Source organism: Trachemys scripta, chromosome 25, assembly GCF_013100865.1.
Source record: "Trachemys scripta elegans isolate TJP31775 chromosome 25, CAS_Tse_1.0, whole genome shotgun sequence".
Lineage (NCBI taxonomy): Eukaryota > Metazoa > Chordata > Testudines > Emydidae > Trachemys > Trachemys scripta.
This window is the reverse complement of record NC_048322.1, coordinates 2,296,235-2,317,475: the sequence shown is the minus strand read 5'-3', so window position 1 is coordinate 2,317,475 and position 21,241 is coordinate 2,296,235. Positions and strand designations below refer to the sequence as shown.

The window sequence follows — 21,241 nt, the reverse complement described above, 5'->3', positions numbered from 1 at the left end:
AGAGTGGGACCCCTTGGGGGTCTAGTGCACTCAAGGGGCACTTACCAAGGACTGTTTAAAAGCCAGGGCATTGCACAGATCCTATTGATCCATGACAGTGTCAGTGCGCCTTCTGGAGAAAAGATATAAAACAAGAAAAGCATCTAAATGCATATTTGCCATTGCCCCCTCATCAGTCCTCTTGGGAATCACTGATTGTTTCCGAAGTGTATTAAAGCCTTCCTTAAAAGCTTACCTCTTAGTTATCAGGTCATGTCAGTTTGTAGCCCCAAAAGACCCCCCTCAGTCAGTTCAAACTCAGCTGTTTCTCCCCAAGAAGTCTGTCTTCAGTTTCCTCAAAGAGGTAAAATCAGTCCCTGCCCCGTTCTTCATGGGGCAAAGCTTCAAAAGACGGAGATCTGCATAACCAGCTTTAGGATCTGGCATTCATCACCCCTTAGTGAGACCAGATTGCACAGGAAATCCATCCCTCAACCCTTCCCGGTATCATCTGGCCCATCTCAGCATCATAGTCGGTGAAGTATTCATGCTTTCAAGGGCTGGCTCAAATATACAGATAACAGTCATAACTAGGACCAGTGTTTGCTGGCAAAGAAAACAGAGTAATTGACAAATATGAGAAATATATAATCCTTTACAACATGAAAGTGCATTGGGGGAAGGGGACAGGAGCCAGCTGTGTGAGGGAGGTGGGGCCCAGACACTGTGCATTGAGAGCCTAGAGCCAGCTGTGTGCTGGGGATACTGGGCATGAACCAGCTGTGTGCAGGGGAGAGGTGCTGTGGACGCAGCCAAGAGCCAGTGCGAGCGCCGTCCGCTCCTCAGCATGATGAGGGAGCCTGATGTCCCACTGCCAGGTGCCCCTCCTACCCAGGGGAAGCTCCACGGTGGTTTTGCTGAGCCCAGACTTCTATGAGGAGGGAAGAAATTGGCAGCAAGTCTCAACTGCAGCGAGCCTCTGCCCTACACTCTGCGGAGGAGTCAGGTGTCTCTGGGCAGAAATCTGGGGGGTTGCGACCCTGCATGCCCCACCCACCCTCTGATCAGAAATTCCAGATATGAAGGGTGATTCTAGAAATGAAGAATAGTTTTGGGGAAAAAATGCAGTAATAGCAGCAATTTCTGGAAAACACTGGCCCTAGTCATAACATTAAATATGACAATCTCAAGATGTATGCCTGTGTTCATCAGATCTGTCACTCTGCCTTCACATAGTTCACTCTGCTGGTGGGTTCTACCCCTTCCCCCATTCTGTGTCTGTCTTGTCTATTTAGACTGTAAATTCTTCAGGGCATGGGGCATCTACTATTCTCTGTTTGTACCTTGCCTAGCACAATGGGGACCTACTGTTAGTTGGCCCTTAGGCACTATGGTAATGCTTATGATTTATAATAATAATAACTCTCCTGCCACTTTGAGCCAAGGAAGCTGTCCTTGGGACGTTACTGCTTAAAAAAACAAATGGAGATATACCTATCTCATAGAGCTGGAAGGTCATTGAGTCCAGTCCCCTCCCTTCACTAGCAGGACCAGGTACTGATTTTGCCCCAGATCCCTAAGAGGCCCCCTCAAGGATTGAACCATGGGTTTAGCAGGCCAATGCTCAAACCACTGAGCTATCCCTCCCCCACTGAGCTGGGGTTAAAACCATGGACTATTCTTTGTGACAAGTATCCCACACATTCCACTGACCTCCCTTGTTTTCTTTGCCTGGGGTAGGGTTTCCAGTTTCCAAACCTGATGTGATCTTGCAGCTGGAACGAAGGGAAGAGCCGTGGGTCCCAGACCTCCATGGCGCTGAGAAAAAAGTGCTCCTGAGAGCTGCCTGCACAGGTGAGGAATTGGTTAAACCAAGTCAAAAACTGTCCGTGAATACAGGAAACATTTGGGATGCCCTACAAAGACCTTGTGAGCTCTCCAAGTTCAAGATTGTTCCCTGCAGATGTGGAATCATTAGGCAGATGTCACTCATGGCTCCCCTCTACCCTGACTGACAACTGGCAGCAGGTCCTTCCCCATCTCACTTTCCCCTGAGAGTTATGGTGCAATGAGGACCCAGAACTGATCCCTTCCTCTCTGTCCTCTGGGGAAAGGTTTGGGGATAATCAGCTCCTGATAGGTTTGATCTCTCCTGCACATATTTTGGTTTGTTCATCCCTTTTTCCGTTCCCCTCTCTGAGATTTCCTTTATCTCCGGTGCAGGCAGTGACCTATGTCTGGATTCTCTCTGTCTCCCATCAGGTGTTGGGATGGTGAGTGAGAACGAGGAGAAACCCCAGCAGGAAGATACTGAGCAAGTATTACCCCATGGGATGTTATCAGGAAGATCGAAAGGGAATGATTCCAGGAGTTGTGCACTCCCAGAAAAACCAAAAGCCTGTGAGAGTCAGCGCAGGCCAGCAGAAAACTTCAGTAGCCACTCAGACCTTATTATACACAAGAGAATCAACTTGGAAGAGACACACTACACATGCCATGAGTGCGGGAAAAGCTTCAATCAGAGCTCTGCGCTTCTCACACATCAGAGAATCCACCCGGGTGAGAAACCTTACAGATGCTCTGAGTGTGGGAAACACTTCAGTAAGAGCTCAAACCTTATCAGACATAGGAGAATCCACACAGGTGAGAAACCTTATGGATGCCAGGAGTGTGGGAAAAGCTTTAGTCTGCACTCCTACGTTATCAGACATAGGAGAATTCACACAGGAGAGAAACCCTACACGTGCTTTGAGTGCGGGAAACGCTTCAATCAGAGCTCAAGCCTTATCAGACATCGGAGAATGCACACAGGTGAGAAACCTTATGGATGCTCTGAGTTTGGGAAAAGCTTCAATCAGAGCTCAAGCCTTATTATACATCAGAAGATCCACATAGGAGAAAAGCCCTACACATGCTCTGAGTTTGGGAAATGCTTCATTGATAGTTCAAAGCTCATCGTACATCAGAGAATTCATACAGAAGAAATGCCCTATACGTGCTCTGAGTGTGGGAAAAGCTTTAGTCGGCACTCAGTCCTTATCTCACATTGCAGAATCCACACAGGAGAGAAACTCTGCACATGCTCTGAGTGTGGGAAATGCTTCAGTTATAGCTCAACCTTCATCTCACATCAGCAAATCCATGCAGAAGAGACGCCCTACACATGCTCTGAGTGTGGGAAAAGCTTCGGTTATAGCTAATACCTTACCACAGATCAGAGAATCCACATGGATGAGAAACCTTATGGATGCTCTGAGTGTGGGAAAAACTTCAATCAGAGCTCAAGCCTTATTAAACATCAGAAAATACACACGAGAGAGAACTATAATAAATGCCTTGACTAGGGCTGGCCAAAGATTTTTTTTTTAATCACATTTGCTAATTCTCACATAGTGATCTTTGCACCATCTTCACCGTGGTCTCTCTGCACCCCAGATGAGTTGCCTGATTCTGCCTTTTGCTGCTCACCCTTATTTGGGGTCAGTCCTGTGAACTTTTCTATCAACTTCTTTCCTTTTGAGTTGTAGGAGCATGTGACCCTCCTGCCAGGAATGTTCATCAGCTCTAGGTGGGGGAGAGAGGAAAATATGCTGCCTGTAGAATTCTAAATTGAGTAAATAGGTGTATGACTCATGCATGGCTTGTGTGACAGTCAGATGAGCTCCTTTGAAAGGAGAGCGTATAATGTTGCTATTCAGGAACCCACAGGTGAAGGGAGAACAGAGCTGTGGGAGGGGAGAAGAAGGGGGGAGGAGATAATTCTGGGGTGCCAGAATATGGGGAGGGTGTGTGCAGGGTTAGAACTAAGAACCATCAGGGAGGGATGAGGTAGTGAGAGACAAGGAGAGAATACAAGAAGCTGCCAAGGTAACGGGAGGTGGTAACGACTGAGAGTAATGGGAAGAAGGGGAGGGGAGTATGGAGGAAGGGCACCCCAGGTAGTGGGCTGGGTGGGTCAGTGGGAGGGAGGAGAGGTTTGGGGATCTAGAGCTGCGGGGCATCACAGACCTTTAACCCCGAATCCCTACCGAAGCCTTGTTACTTTAGAGCCTACACTCCAGTACTATTTCTGTTCAGTTTCACTTCATTATACATTTTCCCCCTAAATATTATTATTTCAACTCTTGACCTCCATCTCCCATTCATTACCCCCTCCCCATATAACTTCCCCATCTCTATGCACAGCGACCCTGGCCACCGACCCTGAATCCGTGCTGCATTCCTCCCTCCCATAGCAGGGCCGCTACCCGGGCACAAATGGGCACTTTATTGATGATGTCACAGGGTGGTAGTATAGCCTGTACAATTTTTACACCTATAAGATTATGTATTCCGAAGGCCTTCACACCAGTTGGGCTTATCTCGATATGCCGATCCAGTCTGTTCCCCAATGTTTCCCAGTTCTGATGACGCAGAACATTTACCCCATGTCCCCCTTTCCCGCTCTGATGCCGCAGAGCCTTGCATGTATCCCTGTTCTGGTTCCCCCCCTTAACAAACATTCAATATTGGTGGGGCCTCATCTGGAGAACTGTGTCCAGTTTGGGGACCCACACTACAAGAAGGCTGTGGAAAAATTAGGAAGTGTCCAGTGAAGGACAACAAAAATGATTAGGGGCCTGGAACACATGACTTCTGAGGAGTGGCTGAGGGAACTGGGATTATTTAGTCTGCAGAAGAGAAGAATGAGGGGGGATTTGATAGCTGCTTTCAACTACCTGAAGGGGGGTTCCAAAGAGGGTGGATCTAGACTGTTCTCAATGGTACCTGATGACAGAACAAGGAGTAATGGTCTCAAGTTGCAGTGGGGGAGGTTTAGATTGGATATTAGGAAACACTATTTCACTAGGAGGGTGGTGAAGTACTGGAATGGGTTATCTAGGGAGGTGGTGGAGCCTCCTTCCTTAGAGGTTTTTAAGGTCAGGCTTGACAAAGCCCTGGCTGGGATGATTTAGTTGCAGATTGGTCCTGCTTTGAGCAGGGGGTTGGGCTAGATGACCTCCTGAGGTCCCTTCCAACCCTGATATTCTATAATTCCAATTTCCTTTTCCCCCTCCCGTTTGACTCCGTTTATAGAGTAATATTCTCAGCTATACCTTAACCAATCATTGTAACTAACCAATTCTAACATATTGTAACATAATTCTCTAACCAATTATATCCCACTACCCTAATTAACTTACTCCTAGCAAAATTAATTTTACAGCAGACAGAAACAATTAGAGAACCAGACTGATTAACAATGAAAAGTGGTGGCCATAAAGATAAAACAATACAGAAATGAATTTCACAACCACAACCACTGATAAGTGCTTTCTTGCCAGACAGGATGCTATCAAACTAAGTTTTCTTTAACCATCTTAAGATCTGTTTCTTTATCTGGTGGTAATGGGCGCTGTACGGACAGGATTGTCTTCCTAACAGCCCAATACCACCTTATTTCAATCTGACTGGCTTGGGATGTGAGGATTTGTCCCTTCGCTTCCCAGCTTATGGCTGCTCCTGCTGCTTAGCCAAAGGCCTTAGCCTAAGAACAAGGCCTCAGACTATCCTAGTGAGAGAAGGCCCAGACACAGACAGACTGTGATTTTGATTCTTTGTTTTTATACCCCTGTAACTAGCTAAGTGATAGAAATACACCTAAGTTCTTAAAGTATAGGCTTTACAGGAATATCTCCATTCTAACAGTGGGTTTTACTCCTTCCCCCATTCTGTGTCTGTCTTGTCTATTTAGATTGTAAATTCTTCAGGGCATGGGCCATCTATTATTTTTTGTACTTTGCCTAACACAATGGGGACCCACTTGTAAGTTGGTCCTTAGGCACTAAGGTAATCCATATGATTTTTTATAATAACTCTCCTGCCACTTTGAGCCAAGGAAGATGGCCTTGGGATGTTACTGCTTTAAAATGAGCTGGGGTTAAAACCATGGAATATTCTTTGTGACAAGTATCCCACAAATTCCACTGACGTCCCTTGTTTTGTTTGCCTGGAGTAGGGTTTCCAATTTCCAAACCTGATGTGATCCCGCAACTGAAACGAGGGGAAGAGCCATGGGTCCTGGACCTCCAGAGCTCTGAGAAAGAAGTGCTCCCGAGAGCTGCCTTCACAGGTGAGGAATTGGTTAAACCAACTCAAAAACAGTTTGGGAATGCAGGAAACATTTGGGATGCCCTATAAAGACCCTGTGAGCTCTCCAAGTTCCAGATTGTTCCATGCAGATATGTAATCATTATGGCAGATGTCACTCATGGCTTCCCTCCTATTCTGACTGACAACTGGCAGCAGGTCCCTTCCTGATCTCGCTTTCCCCTGAGTGTTCTGGTGAGATGCGGACCAAGACTGATCCCTTCCTCTCTCCTCTGTGGAAGGGTTTGGGGAAAATCAGCTCCTGATAGGTTTGATCGCTCCCACCCATATTTTGTTTTGTTCATCCCTTTTTCCATTCCTCTCTCTGAAATTTCCTTTCTTTCTGGCGCAGTGAGTGACCTAATTCTGGATTCTCTCTGTCTCCCATCAGGTGATGGGATGGTGAGTGAGAATGAGGAGCAGAAACCCCAGCAGGAAGATGCTGAGGAAGTAGAAACACATGGAACGTTATCAGGAAGATCCAAAGGGAATATTTCCAGAAGTTGTGCACTCCAAGAAAAAGCCAATTCTTGTGAGACTCAAGAGAGGCGAGAGGAAAACTTCAGTAGCCACTCAGACCTTATAACACGTGACACAATCAACTTGGAAGAGACACGCTACACGTTCCATGAATGCAGGAAAAGCTTCAATCGGAGCTCTGCCCTTATCACACATCAGACAATCCACGCAGGGGAGATGCCCTACACATGCTCTGAGTGTGGGAAAAGGTTCAATAGGAGCTCAAACCTTATCAGACATCAGAAAATTCACATAGGAGAGATGCCCTACACATGCTCTGAGTGCAGGAAAAGCTTCAGTCGGAACTCAGACCTTATCACACATCAGAGAATCCACATAGGAGAGACGCCCTACACATGCTCTGAGTGTGGTAAAAGCTTCAATCAGCGCTCAAACCTTATGACACATCGTAGAATCCACACAGGTGAGATGCCCTACACATGCTCTGAGTGCGGGAAAAGCTTCAATGACTGCTCACACCTTATCAGACATTGTAGAATCCACTCAGGTGAGACACCCTACATGTGCTCTGAGTGTGGGAAAAGGTTCAATAGGAGCTCAAACCTTATCAGACATCAGAGAATCCACACAAGGGAGAAGCCCTACACATGCTCTGAGTGTGGGAAAAGCTTCAATCGGCGCTCACACCTTATCATACATCATAGAATCCACACAGGAGAGACACGCTACATATGCTCTGAGTGTGGGAAAAGCTTCAGTCACATCTCTGCCCTGATCACACATCAGAGAATCCACACAGGAGCGACGCACTACACATGCTCTGAGTGCAGGAAAAGCTTCAGTCGGAGCTCAGACCTTATCAGACATCAGAGAATGCACACAGGAGAGACACCCAATACATCAGGCCTGCACAACTCGTAAACCGGCAAGGGACATATTGCTCCAAAGAAAACAACTGAGGACCCAAACCGCCCGTCCCTGTGGAAATACCTCCCCCCCACCAGTGCTGCCCAGCTCTGTGGAAAAACTCCCCCCAGCACTGCCCAGCCCTACAGAAACAAACCCTCCTTCCGGAGCGCCGCCCCACTGAAACAGCTGTGGGCCGAAAAGGAAGGTTGGTGTGTGTGTGTGATACTTTATTAAGAATTTTTCAATTAAAGCAAACGATTTTTTAATTTTTTTTATGAATCGTAAAAATGAAAAACACCTGTTTCGTTGAAAGAAATCTTTTCATAATTACATGCAAATTTAATGAGAGATAGTACATCTCTTTTCGGCAACAAGGTCGTCGTATTTGGGGGTCATATTTGAAGTGGATATTTTCATAATGTTTTCCAAATGGTCGTCAGTCAGAGAAGAACATTGCTTGTTTTTATTCATGTTCCTGATGGAAAATGTTCACATATGTAAGTGCTTCCAAAAATGCTGAACGTTTTCAGTGCAACTTCAGTAAGATTCTTGTATCGTTCTCAATATGTAAGTATTTATTCGTCCATTCAGTGTTGAAAACGCTGTGCTCTGATTTTCTTTTTCTTTTCACTCATGGTATCCATTACGAAGCTCAAGATTTTGTTGAATAAATTCACATACAAGGGAAACACTCACAGTCACATGCAAAGAGAAGAGCTCGCTCATGGTGCATGGCACACTAGCAAGGCACTGACAGTGTGTGGAAGCCTGTAGAGGGGGAAAGAAATGGCACGCATAGGGTGACCAGATCACAGCAGTAAAATAGGACCCGCCCCCTCCCCGCTCAGCCCCACCATCACACCCTTCTTCACCCCCTACCCCCACTGGCTTGCTGCGTCCCTCCTAGTCAGTCCGCCATCCACCACTCACCTCTTTTCACTTCCTCCCTCCCCTTCCAGAAACCCCCATGCCCGCTCCTAGAACCCCTGCTGGCTCACTGCTCACCTCTTTGCCCACCCGCCTGCCTCTGATTCACCCCTTGCCCCCCCGACTTGCCCCTCACCTCCCCCTAAGTATAAAGTCTCATTCAAAGACCCAGGGGTCACTATATTGCTGCACACAGCAGTCAATCAATGCAGTTGTAGATAAATCTCTGCATTATGCATTTTTGTATAACTTGTATATGACTTTGTATTGAACCTTGGTAATATGTTATAGCGGGCCCCTAAGGTAGTATAATTAAGGTAAAAGAAAAATGTCTTTTTGCTAGAAGTAGAATAAGATCTTTCCCCCACTTTGTAATCAATTGCACTGTTGAATGAATGAGGTGTGAATGAGGAAGGCGTGGAAGGCAGGCACCTCCAGACAGCTGCAACCCTTGGAGAGGGGCTGGAAGCCAGACCAAGGATTCATATTACAAATAAGGCACAAATAGTCAACAGCGAGAATGATTCACCACAGGAACAAGCTACCAAGAAAAGTGGTGGATTCCCCATCTCCTGATGTCATTTAATGAAGACTAGATGCCTTTCTGGAATGTGTTTGCCACAAAAGTAACTATTGTGTCATACAGGAGGCCTGTGATATGCAGGGGGTCAGATTAGATGCTCTAATGGTCTCTTCTGGCCATAAAGTTGACCAATTTCTGAAAAACTGAGTGTAGCATTGGGAGCAGCGTCTGATGTTTTACTGTCTAGCCAGCTTGCTTCCTAGAATGAACGCTCCTTGAGTGGGGTCATCCACATGGAGTAGCTCAAACCTCCAAAGTGCCTGGCCAGGGGCAGGACATTAGCACAGCAGGGGAGGGGTATGGCAGTGACATCACAAAGGCCTTTTGCAGGACCTCAGACTATTGGTCAAAGGTGGTGGGGAGGTGATGACCTCACAGAGAGATGCTGACATCAGCCAGACAGGACAGGGGCGAGGGGCCATGGAAACCTCTGAGACCCCCGTGGCTTTGCTTCAGCAAGTCTCCTTCTCAAGGTCTCTCTTTGAGGACTGAGAGAGTATTTGGGTTCACGTACGTAAGCGTGAGGAGGCACCTCTTTTGAGTTTTCTTCTTTCCTTTTCCTGATTTTACTAGAAAACAGCCGTCCCTGTTTAGAAGGTAAGAGCCTCCTTGAGGTTTGAAACCTGTTCAGTCTGAGCCATCTGGTGACAGTTGAATTCTAGGCATGGAAAACACGAGTTTAAGGAGGCAGAATTTTATTCTGCACCTGGGATTTTGTCCCTTAGAATCACTGGGGACATTAGGGTTTGTCCTTTTTGTTTTACCTTTTCCTCCATCCCTCCCTCCTTTCTCTTCTTCTCTTGCTTCTTTTGTCCTTTCTCCTGTTCCCCTCCCAACACCAGGAAGTGTGTGTGTGTGTGTGTGTCATGGGGGAGTACTCTGCAGCTCCCACTGTGGGAGGTCCACCCAAAAATGTGGGGCTGAAATAGTGCTCGGGCAGTGATCCCCACCAGTGAGCTCTGGTGAGAACCCTCAGCCTCCCGTCCTCATTCTCTACCCTGATTGGCTGAGCAGGGGGTTATTGACAGGGAGGAGACTCAGGTCCTTGTTCTCTTTTAAGACCAAGTAAATAAGTCATAACCAGTCATGTTTGACAAATTTTGCTGCTTCTCTGTATTAATGGTCTGTGAGCAGTTCATGATTCTCTCTAACATTTCAGTTCTCCTAAAATACTTGCTGAATAATTATTGTGCACTGTTGGTCTGGAGCTCATCTGAGAGCACTTTACTCAGGTCATTAAATGTATGAAATTCAAGATCCGATGGTTAGTTTGAAAATCAGGGCTCTTGCGTCCTATTCCCAACTCTGCCACTGGCTTGCTGTGTGACCTAAGACAAATCAATTCTCCTTTCTCAGCCTTAGCTTCTCCCTCTTTCAAGTAGGGAAAAAAATGATCCGCTCCTACTTACCTCATGGTGGGTGGAGGATAGGGATCCATCGGAGAGTGTCACTAGGAGTAGTGTATAATATGAGGTGTCCTATCACATTTACTCCGATCAGATTATGACATAATAGAATAGCTGAAATATTCTATTTTATTTGTATTTTTTTATTTTGAAATTGTTAAGAGCAGCAACGACTTAGCTCAGACTGAAGCATCTTGTCTAATTTTTGAGATCTAAATGTCTCCTCTTTGTGTGCGATGAGACAATTTAACACACTGTGACAAACAGGAGATGCTTTTGTTTTGCAACAAAATATTTTTGCAAAGAAGTTTCATCCCATTTGTTATGATTTCAGGAAACAAACTGGTTTAGTCTGAATAGGATTTTCTGACTGAAATGGGTTCAATGACATTTCCCCACCTTCTCGATTCCTGGGCTCGATCCCTGCCTCTGGGAGGGTTTGCTGTCTGTTAGAACAGAAGTCAGGACTGGTGACTTCTCTTTCTGGCTCTGCCACTGCCTTGCTGTGTAGGACCTTGGGTAGGTCACTTCCCTTCTCTGTACCTCAGGCTCCTCCCCATCTTTCCAATGGGAACAGGGACAATTCTTGAACTCTGGGCAGTCATGAGCCTGAGTGAGCTAGGGGAATTTCTCGGTGTTTAGCACCAAGGAATTCTAAAGTTTGCTAAAATGTCTAGTCTGCGGAAACAAGAAATGGTCAGGGCCAAACTTTTTAACCATTGCCTTTTTTAAAGCCCATTCAGGGGTGTGAGTCCCTGTCTTTTAGGTACCTGGGGTTCTTGCCAGCAGAAGAGAAGAGGTTCCTGCCTCCATTTTTGAGGCCTTAAAAAATCCGTTGCTGTGCCCCAGTTCTCATCTGAGATCCCTGAAAAAGAACATTTTCCCATCCATGAACAAGACAGGACCTATCTTTAAAAGGGGAACAAAGAGAATCCTGGGACTTACAGCCTAGCTAGCCTCACTTCCATAGCTGGAGAGATACTGGAATACATTATTAAACAATCAGTTTGTCAGCAGCACCTACAGGATAATTTGGTTCTTAGGACTAGTGAGCATGGATTTGTTAAGAACAAATCATTCCAAACCAATCCTATTTCCTTCTTTGGCAGGGTTTCGGGCCTAGTGGAGGTGGGTAAACAGTAGATGTGATCTATCTTGGTGTTACTAAGGCTTTTGACACAGTCCCGTAGGACATTCTCACAAGCAAACGAGGGAAATGTGGTCTAGATGCAATTAGTGTAATGTGGGTGCAGAGCTGGTTGAAAGCCCAGACTCCAAGAGCCCTTCTCCATGTTTGGCTGTCCAACGGAGAGGGTGTACTGAGTGGGTCCGGCAGGGATCAATCCGGGGTCTGGTACTATTCAATATTTTCATTAATGATTTGGAAAATGGAGTGGAGAGTATACTTCTAAAATTTGCAAATGACACCAAGCACTTCGGAGCACAGGATTGGAATTCAAAACGCCCTAGAGTGGGGAGCAACTTGCGCAAAGTCCCACAGGAAAAGGAAAACAACCAGCAATGGAACCAATAGGAAACCCAGCAATGGAACTCAGGAGTCCTGACTCCCACCCCTGGTCCAGTCACTCCAGTGGAGCACACTCCATCTCAGAGGCAGGGGGAGCGGACATGAGGGCCTGCTTGTAATTGCCAGCCGTGGGAGAGAGTGTGAAGCAGTGGTTAGTGAAGGGGCCTGGAAAGAAGGACTGCTGGGTCCCTCCATACTTCTGACACTTGGTGTGATCCTGAGCCAGTAGCTTCCCCTCCCCAGGCCTGGTTCTCATCAGTAGGGTTGGGGTCGCAGTCCCGACAGCCCAGCGAGGTTGGGAGACTCCAGGAAGGTGTGTAAAGTGCTGGGATGTCAGGATCCCGGAGGGGCTGTCACCCCCACACTAGGGCTGTGTTCTGCACCCCCAGCTGCTGGCTGAGTTTCTCCATCCCTTGGCAATACGACAGACTCTTGTTTTCACAGCCAGCCAATCGCCCAGTGTCATCACTCTGCCTGCTGGCTGGGCAGGGTAACTCCTCAGGTCACCACCCCGCTCTCCAGCCTGCCTTGGGCTTGGAGAGTGAGGAGGAGGGCGAGGGATGACATTGAACTTTCTCCATCCATCGCTCCATCACCAGAGCAAGTGAGTAGCATTAGGGTTCCTCTGTGGCGTTCCTTGTCTGTCTGGGGAGAGGCAGAAAGAGGGGGAGAGAATCTCTCCCAAAGGCGATTGGATTTGAAAACCGCCCCCAGGAGCCCCTCGCTCTCAGACCAGGGAGGGGCTTCTCCAGAGCCATCTCCAGTGTGTTTCGCAAGGTCCCAGCAATGGGGCTCCCAGCCCTTCCCTTGTGGGAGACTGTTCCCCAGGCTGAGCGTCTCTGAGCTGGGCCAGACCCTGTGAGCTGCTGAGCATGGAAATCAATGGGAAACGAGGGGGTCCTGGCCTTGCTATGCCTAGGGACTTTGAAGTGGGGAATGGTTTCCCAGGAGAAGTCCAGACTCCTGGGTTCTGTTCCTTCTCTAGCCTGGGCGGGGAGGGAGAGTGTGAGTTTGTCCTGGGCTGGCAGGAGGGAGCTGCTTGTCCAAAGTGACTGATCGTCTTTGTGACTGACCCCGGTGCTCAAAAAGGATGAGACTCCCCGGTTCTTGCAGCCCCAGGGATGATGAGGGGGAACATTGAGAAGGAGCAGATCATGCAATGAACTCCTGCCAGTGTGTGTAGCTTGCCCTCCCTGCACCCTTCTGGGGGGAGGAGGAGCTGCTCTGGCTGGGGCAAGAATGGGGAGGGACCAAAAAGGCTGGTTAGTGAGAGGTTGCCTTGACCCCAGACTCATGCCTGCTCCCCGCTCGGTCCCAGGATGGCCAGGCTCCTGAGGATGTTCAGGAAGAAGGCTCTGCAGGTGGCCTCAGAGCCTGAGGGAAGCAGCTGCCATCTTCCCCAGGAGTGGAGCAGCCCCTCCGTCCCTGCTGGCAGGGTAGGAGCTCCCAGCCGGGCCAGGAGGTGGAAGTGCCCAGCCTTCTGGAAGAGGAAACCTGCTCCTGGCATAGGCGCCGAGATGGGAGAGGCACCAGCCAGGCCAAAATGGAGCTGGGCCAGGATGCGGCTGGGCAGGCAGGACCCAGCCCAGGAGCGGAACCGGGCAGGGTGGCTCCAGGGCTTGTTGTGTGGGCAGCAGTGGCCCCAGGAGCCCAGCCCCAATTTCCAGCGGGAGGCATCACCTGCCCAGTCAGTGAGGACCTTCCAGCCTTCCCAGGGCAGGAAGTGGAGGATCCCTCTCCCAGCACCAGCAGGTCAGCTTACTCCCCATGGGACAGCAGCAGCGCCTGCGACTCGGACAGCAGCGTGGCCAATGGATGCTTCTGCTTTGTTCAAGGAGGAGCCAGGTTGGGCTCAGGGAGGGGTGAGGAGGGGGCTGTGAACACCCTGGGCCCAGGCCCTCAAGCAGTGCTATGGGGGCGGGTCCCCAACCCAGGTGTCTGGCCTGACCTACGTGAACCCCACTGACACTAGATGCTGCCACTTTGGTCCTTGGTGCTCCATTGGGCGGGGGGGAGGCACCTCTCAGGGAGTCCAGGACAGTGTGGGGGGTTTCTTTGCTATGGGCTCCTGAAAGAGTTGGGGGCTGACATCACTGAGAGGGGGGAGTGTGGGGCCCGATTTGCCCTATGTCCTGGAGGTGGGAAGGGGGCACATTGTTCCATCATGCCCCTGTCCTTCCCCTGAGTGGCAGCAGGAGTCACCCTGTCCCCTTCTCTCCCTGGTGCAGGGTCCGCCAGGGACTCCGAGGAGGAGGAGAAGGAGGAATGGGTGGACTTGGTAACAAAGGAGACTGCTCTCAAAAACATCCGAGAGCAGCTCCAGGGCTGAAAAAAGATACAAATGTTCCCCAGCTGTGCTGGAACTGAGATTGTCCTGCTTCTTCCCAGCATTCTGACCCCCTGCAAAGGGTCTTGGCCCTCATGAGCCACCACCCCTAATGGGGACCTTTCTCCTCCATGATCTGGGACCCCCAAGTTGGGGGTGTTTGTCACACACCAGCTGGGGTCTCCTCCCCCCACAGGCACTGTCCCTGTTCCTGACCTTGCTTTTGTAGGAGTCGTGGGTGATTTGGACAATAGGCAGGTCCCCACTATCCCCCATTCAGGCCTAAGTCCTGCAGCTGGTGTGGCTGGGGCAGGGAGGTCCCTGGCTAACTGGCTCTCTCTCCCCTAACCCCACTCCTGGTGGGCACAGGATGAGGCCCAGCAGCTCGTGTTCCTGCATGCCATCCACCCCGTGTGTCTCGCTGCACAGCAGAGAGGGCAGGACACACTGGAGCCGCACTGCTGCAAGGCGGCTGTGGCAGAAAGGATTGTGGTGAGCAAGACACAGTGCCCGGCAGCTGGAGGGTGGACAAGAGACACGGGAGGGGCACGGGTCTCCTCAGTCCAACGGTTGGGGGATGGCTGGTGCTGGAGGGCAGCTGAGGGCAGGGATTGGTGGGGCTGAAGATTGGGGAGAATTCGACAGAAGAACTAGTGGGCAGGAATTGGAGGAGTGGGAGGCAGCTGGGGGGATCCTGCTGGCTGTGTGGGATGCTGGGAAATGTCAGCGAGGCCCAAATCTCACACGCTCCTTTGTCTCCTTTGGGTCTCACAGGAGCTCACTGGGGAGCTGCCTGATAACTCTCCACCCGGTGCTGTCCTGGCCAACTGCCTGATTGCTGTGGCCAACCTCAGGTACCGAGGGACCCTCTTGCCCAGTTCCCCTAATCCCAGTGCTGCTCAGACCCGTGGCTGGGAGTCATTGCCCCTCCCACTCCCAGGTCACCTCCCAAGGGTGGCTCCTCTGGCAGAGGTGGCAGGAAGGTTCACTCCCTCTCCTAGCTGCTCTGTTCTTTTCATTCCAGTAACATTGCAATGGCTTTGGGGAGAGGCTGACTCCCAGGATCAGATACAGGAGGGGCAGCAGGATCCAGGGAACAGGCACCATTCCTGCCCTGCCACTGTCTGTCTGGGAAACCTTGGCCTTATCATTCCCTGTCTCGGTACCTCAGTTTCCATTCTCGCCATCCTCTGCCTATTTCCCTGCACTTTCACATCCGTGTTGGTGCCACTCCCACCCCCGCACTGTACAGTCTAATACCGGCTCCTCTCTCTTGCCAGCACCATGACACCTGCCCTACAGCTGGAGCTGGAGATCCACCTCCTCTGAGCTGCCCTGCATGCAGTCTTCACCCTGGGCACGCAGGCGGACACCACCCAAGTCCAGGTAGATCAGCTAAATCATGGATTGGGGAGCCAGCTCTCATCCTGCCACAAATCCTTGCTAATTGCCTGCAGTGGGATGAGAATGAGAGAGGCCAGGATATGTGTTTGGGGGTCTCATCAGTGCTTCCCAGAGACCCCTCCTCCCATCCTGTGGCAGGTGTAGCCCCAGTTTCCCTAAGTCTGACCTATGGCTCTCCCTTGCTTTGCAGGATCTGCATAGGTCTTGCCAGACTTCCTGGACGCCATGCTGGGAACCTGCTGGCAAAGTCCCTAGACACCAACAAGCTCCACTACATCTTGGAGGTGAGCCCAATGAGAGGGGTGGGGGCAATTTTACCCTAACTCTTAGATCCATTTCCAGTCTATCCTCCTAGCTGGGCCTCCAGTGGGCCATCCTTGGTCTGGGCAGTCAGTGCAATGCAGTGTCAGGCCCTTCTTCCTTAAAGGACAGAGGAAGGAGCTGGGAGTTCAAGCCAGAGCTCTGCCTGGTTCTGTTGAGCACTAACCATGGGGCCCCTGGCTGGCTTGGGGAGTGAGAGTCTGAACCCCTCCTGTGAGATCCAGAAGATGGTCCTCAGAGAAGAGTCACAGGCTCATTCCTAGAGAAACAGGAGGGCCCCAGAGAATCAGCCCTTGTCTCTGACTGGCCCCGAGATTCCTGGGGGGATTGTGCTCACACTCAGTCCCTTCACCCAACCAAGGACTTGAGAGCCAGGGAGGGGGGTGGGGTCTGTCTCCTTCCTGGTGAGCTGTTCAGGAATCAGGAGTTCAGGGAGGATGGGACCAGCCCCAACACCGAGCATTGTCCCAATCTAGAGAGACAATGACAAGTTGAGACCTGCAGGATACAAGCATTGTCCTGGGAGCAACAATCACCTTCTAAAGCTCTGCGATCAATGAATCAGATATTCCACCCTGCGCACAATGTCTCAGCCCCCTGGGGATGGGGAGGGGCTCATTAGCACAACACATGCACCCGCCCATTCATCCTGAGCTGCCTCCTTTCCCCACAGCATATTAACTAGTGGATTGTGTCCAGGGTGTCATGAGAGAGAGCCAGGGCCATTAGGAGCAGCGTGGCCCTGCTCACATCCACCATCACCCTCCCTGACTTCGACATAAGTGGCCTCTGACCCCAGCTTCCTGACTCCAGGCTTAGGGGGGCTGGCTCCAATGGGCTGTAGGATTTGCTGCTGCAGGGCTGTGGGTTAAAAGTGTTCCTCTTGGGGAGGCAGAATCAAAGCAGAGAATGAGCCTGGCTTGAGTCAAGTTCTTCTTGTCCTGGTTAAGTGGCGACTCTCACTTTTAAGGGGACCATGCTCCAGATTCTTGCCCGTTCACCTAGGCTGGCAAGAGGCTGAGCAGGGCAGGCAGCCTAGACCCCGGCTGGTAAGGGGCCAGCGGCCAGAACCCCAGACCGGCAGTGGGCTGAGTGGGGCCAGCGGCAGGAACCCAAGACTGGCAGTGGGCTGAGCGGGGCTGGAACCTCACCCGCTGCAAACTGGGGTCCCAGCCGCCAGTCCCACTTAGCCCACTCAGGGCCAGCAGCAGGCTGAGTGGGGCCAGCGGCTGGGACCTCAGGCCACTGCCAGCTGGGATCCAAGCCACCGGCTCCTCTCAGCCTCCTGCTGGCCTGGGTGACCGGAACCCCAGGTTGGTAGCGGGCTGAGTGGGGCCGGCGACGGGCTGAGCAGGGCCAGCGGCTGGGACCCTGGCTGGCAGGAGTGGGTGGACGGAACCCCAGACTGGCAGTGGTTTGAGCAGCTCTGCCCACTGATGGTCTGGGGTCCTGGCTGCCGGTCCCGCTCAGCCCGCTGATGGTCTGGGGTTCCATCCGCCGGCTCCTGCCAGTCTCGGGTCCCAGCCATTGGTCCCACTGAGCCCACTGCCAGCCGGGGTCCCAGCCACCGGCCCTGCCCAGCCCACTCAGGGCTACCAGCAGGCTGAGTGGTGCTGGCAGCTGGGACCACAGCCTCCTGCCAGCCTGGGTGAATGGAACCCCAGGCTGGCAGCAGGCTGAGCGGGGCCAGTGGCCGGGATCCCAGCTGCCAGGAACTGGTGGACAGAACCCCAGACTGGCAGCGGGCTGAGCAGCTCAGCCCGCTGTTGGTCTGGGGTCCTGGCTGCCAGCCCGCTCAGCCCACTGAAGGTCTGGGGTTCCATTCAACCAGGCTGGCAGGAGGCTGGCCAGGGGCCGGCGGCTGCGATCCCGGCAGGAGGCTGGCCAGGGGCTGGCAGCGGGATGAGTTGCTCAGCCCGCTGCCAGGCAGGGGTTCTGTCCACCCACTTCTGCCAGCCGGGGTCCCAGCCGCCGGCTTCGCTCAGCCTCCTGCTGGCCTAGGTGAACTCTCTGGGGTTCCATTCACCCAGGCTGGGAGGAGGCTGAGCGGAGCTGGCGACTAGGTCCCCGGCTGGCAGCGGGCTGAGGTTCCAGCTGCCAGCCCTGCTCAGCACACCGACGTCCCTGCTCAGCCTGATGATGGCTGAGTGAACGGAACTCCAGGCTGGCCGTGGGCTCAGCAGCATCCGGGACCCACAACCTGCCATTAAAAAGAAAAAAAAAAAAAAGCTCATGTGCCATAGGTTGAGGACTCCTGTTCTAGTGTATATGGTGTGTACTGTACTTTATGGTCATTTTCACTATATGCATGTAAGCAGTGTCAGGATGAGTTCTACCCTGCATCTGATGGTGAATTGTGGCAAGTTGTGGAAAAGAACTTCAGGGGCTGATCTTGTTTGCATAGGCACACCTACCCGGCCTAGCATGAGCCCACAGCAGCCCAAATTGTCACTTGGGCTGCTGTGGGATCCCCAGTTTCTCTGCTATTGGGGCAGGAAGAATAAAGTGTTGTTACCCTGATTATGTGAATCAAGGACAATGGAATTGTTTTATGACAAAGGGAATCACCATCAACTAAGTACCACTCACTAGACAAGGGACATGGGTTCCAAAACCCAGTGAATTGAGAGAGGATGTGGACAGGTATTTGTACTTGATAATATGGGTGTCCTTTGAAAGCCCGAAATACCAATTGCATTTTCTCCTTCCTCTACTCTAGAATTTCAGAGCTAATTTTAATTCCATTAGGAATCTAATTACAGGCTGCTGAGTTGAATTTGCTTTGGGCCAATGGTGTGCCAGCACTGAGTCTCCCCTTGTGATGTTACTGATATAATCTGGGACCATATAGAACATGGTTGCAACCAAAGTCCTGTAGTAGCAACAAATCTTGCATAAAGGGAGTCAAATAAGGTGTCTAAGACAAGGTAATGGTTTACTGGTTATGATTATGTTGCCTATATGTGTGTATCAATTTTGTAGTTGAAATTATAAATATTGGCTCTAAACTGTCTGTATTTCAAACTTATGCTATGCTTCTGGGAAACATCCCAGACAAGTTGGTGTTAGCTCTGCCTAGCCTGCTTGATGGCCCATTAAGGACTATCAGCTATACAACTGACCCATTGAGAGAAGGCAGATATGCCTTGCAACTCAGCAGAGTATGCAGGGACTGGCCCAGGTGACTCCAGACTCCATTTTGCTGTAATTTTCCACAGTAAGGACAAAGAGGTGTTCTTACACCTGGAAAGGACTATAAAAGGCTGATGCCTCTCCTCCATCTTGTCTTCAATTCTGCTTCATACCTCTGCAGGAACTTTGCTACAAACTGAAGCTCTGAACAAAAGACTGATGACCCATCCCAGCTGGGGATGTATTCCAGAGACTTGATTTTGAACCTGCAGTTTATTTCATCACTGCTACAAGCCTAAACCAAGAACTTTGCCATTACTGTATGTAATTGATTCCATTTAACCAATTCTAGCTCTCATCTCTATCTTTTTCCTTTTATGAATAAACCTTTAGATTCTAAAGGATTGGCAACAGCGTGATTTGTGGGTAGGATCTAATTTGTATATTGACCTGGGTCTGGGGCTTGGTCCTGTGGGATCAGGAGAAACTTTTTCCTTTTGCTGGGATATTGGTTTTCATAACCATTTGTCCCCATGATGAGTGACACTGGTGGTGATACTGGGAAACTGGAGTGTCTAAGGGAATTGCTTTTGTGATTTGTGGTTAGCCAGTGGGGTGAGACCGAAGTCCTCTTTGGCTGGTTTGGTTTGCCATAGAGGTGGAAAAACCCCAGCCTAGGGCTGTAACTGCCCTGTTTGAGCAATTTGTCCTAAATTGGCACTCTCAGTTGTGTCCCGCCAGAACCGCATTATTACACCCCTACTACAAGCTAAAATCACTAAAGAGCTAAAATTACGAACAGCTGAAATCACTGACTGCTGTGGGGGGGCCTAAAGCTATGTTGCTGAGTGGTTGGCAGAGCAGGTGGTGGGATGACTGGAGTGGCTGGTGGGATGGCTGGTGGAGTGGCTCATGGTGAAGGCTGCAGCAGAACCCCATGGAGAGGCGGGGCAGTCAGCCTCGGACCACGTAAGGTGCCCCTTAACACCACTGCATGCACCCCCCCCCCCCCAAGCTGGGAGGTAAAACTCTGCAGATAAACTTTTGAACTCTGGGGCTGCACTGACCAGGGACAGAGACTTTTGGGGTGTTGGACTTTGGGTGATTTTTTTGGGGGTTGCTGAACTTAAGACCCTGAGGGGAAAAGAATACTGCCAAACTTACTTGGGGGTGGGTCTTTTGCTTATGGTTTGTGTTATGAATCCTGTTTGTGGTGTTTCCCCAGTATAATGCTGCATTGTTTCCCTCCTTTATTAAAAGGATTTTGCTACACTCAGACTCCGTGCTTGCGAGAGGGGAAGTATCGCCTCTTAGAGGCATCCGGGAGGTGGTATGTAGTTGTCCCAGGTCACTGGGTGGGGGCTCAAGCCAGTTTTGCATTCCGTTATTGAAACGGAACCCCTAGATACTGAACCCGGCCCTTATTGCTGCCAACTCAAATGGGCAGAAGAGTTACACGTGATCTTCCTCTTACACGCTGACCTCAGAACCTAACCCCCGTGTAAGATGCGACTCCACTGTGTTCATTTTTGAAAGTTTATAATAAGCAATGCTCCAGAGGGGAGGGGGAGGTGCTGGCCTCTCCTTTTGCCTCTCAGTTAGGGCTCATTCTATAATCAGCTTGGCTAGGCCCCAGGCTGTGCAGCCAAGAGGAAAGCACCCTGTTACAGGCCTGCTCTTCCCACTCCGACTGTTACTGGGCTGGGGTCCTTGCCCCCCATTTCAGACCTGGTTTCCAGAGGGGCTGAGTACACACAGGACCCACTGCCCAGAACTGGAGTTTGCTTATTCTGGTGACTAACATTCAGGCCCTTCATCATTCAGAGGCTGACAGGTGGGGTGAGAGGGCTGGAGAAACCCCACTGCTGAGTGGAAGGAAGTCAAAGAATTGAGATTCTGGGAACTGATGGGTTCATTTGCCCTGCTGCGGGAAGTGGAGCTGGAGACCAGAAATGCCATGTGATCAAGACTCCCTGATGCTCTCTTCATACCTGAGGGGTGGAGCCTCCTGTCAGAAATGGTCTCAGGAGTCCAGGTTCGAGGACATCTCTGGGGAGCCCCTTCCTAGGAAGGAAACTAGAGGTACGATGATGGAGATGTTTCTGTCCCAGAGCTGG

At 50.6% G+C, this 21,241-nt stretch overlaps 1 protein-coding gene and 1 long non-coding RNA gene across 10 annotated transcripts in view; one reads left to right on the top strand and one right to left on the bottom strand.

Moving 5' to 3' along the window:
- The window catches only part of LOC117869994 (zinc finger protein 436-like), a 48,121-nt gene extending 28,763 nt beyond the window's left edge, over positions 1 to 19,358 (top strand). For 2 of the 9 annotated variants that reach the window (XM_034757119.1, XM_034757121.1), the window contains 9 exons: positions 1,720 to 1,833; positions 2,242 to 2,790; positions 5,978 to 6,091; positions 6,500 to 7,702; positions 14,637 to 14,759; positions 15,042 to 15,121; positions 15,548 to 15,653; positions 15,862 to 15,955; positions 19,306 to 19,358. In XM_034757119.1, the coding sequence (XP_034613010.1) occupies positions 1,720 to 1,833; positions 2,242 to 2,790; positions 5,978 to 6,091; positions 6,500 to 7,509 (1,787 nt within the window). In that variant the 3' untranslated portion in view covers positions 7,510 to 7,702; positions 14,637 to 14,759; positions 15,042 to 15,121; ... (1 more) ...; positions 15,862 to 15,955; positions 19,306 to 19,358. Of the gene's footprint in view, positions 1 to 1,719; positions 1,834 to 2,202; positions 2,791 to 5,977; positions 6,092 to 6,499; positions 8,658 to 14,636; positions 14,760 to 15,041; positions 15,122 to 15,547; positions 15,654 to 15,861; positions 15,956 to 18,740; positions 18,971 to 19,305 lie in introns of those variants that run through there. The other 7 variants (XM_034757114.1, XM_034757120.1, XM_034757112.1 and 4 more) reach the window with 7 other exon arrangements.
- Positions 8,177 to 21,190, bottom strand: LOC117870091. Its single transcript, XR_004643919.1, has 4 exons — positions 21,116 to 21,190; positions 11,184 to 11,278; positions 9,522 to 9,665; positions 8,177 to 8,265 (listed from the first exon to the last, which is right to left on the bottom strand). It is a non-coding gene; the product is annotated as an uncharacterized LOC117870091 (long non-coding RNA).
- Between the last annotated feature and the right edge of the window lie 51 nt (positions 21,191 to 21,241).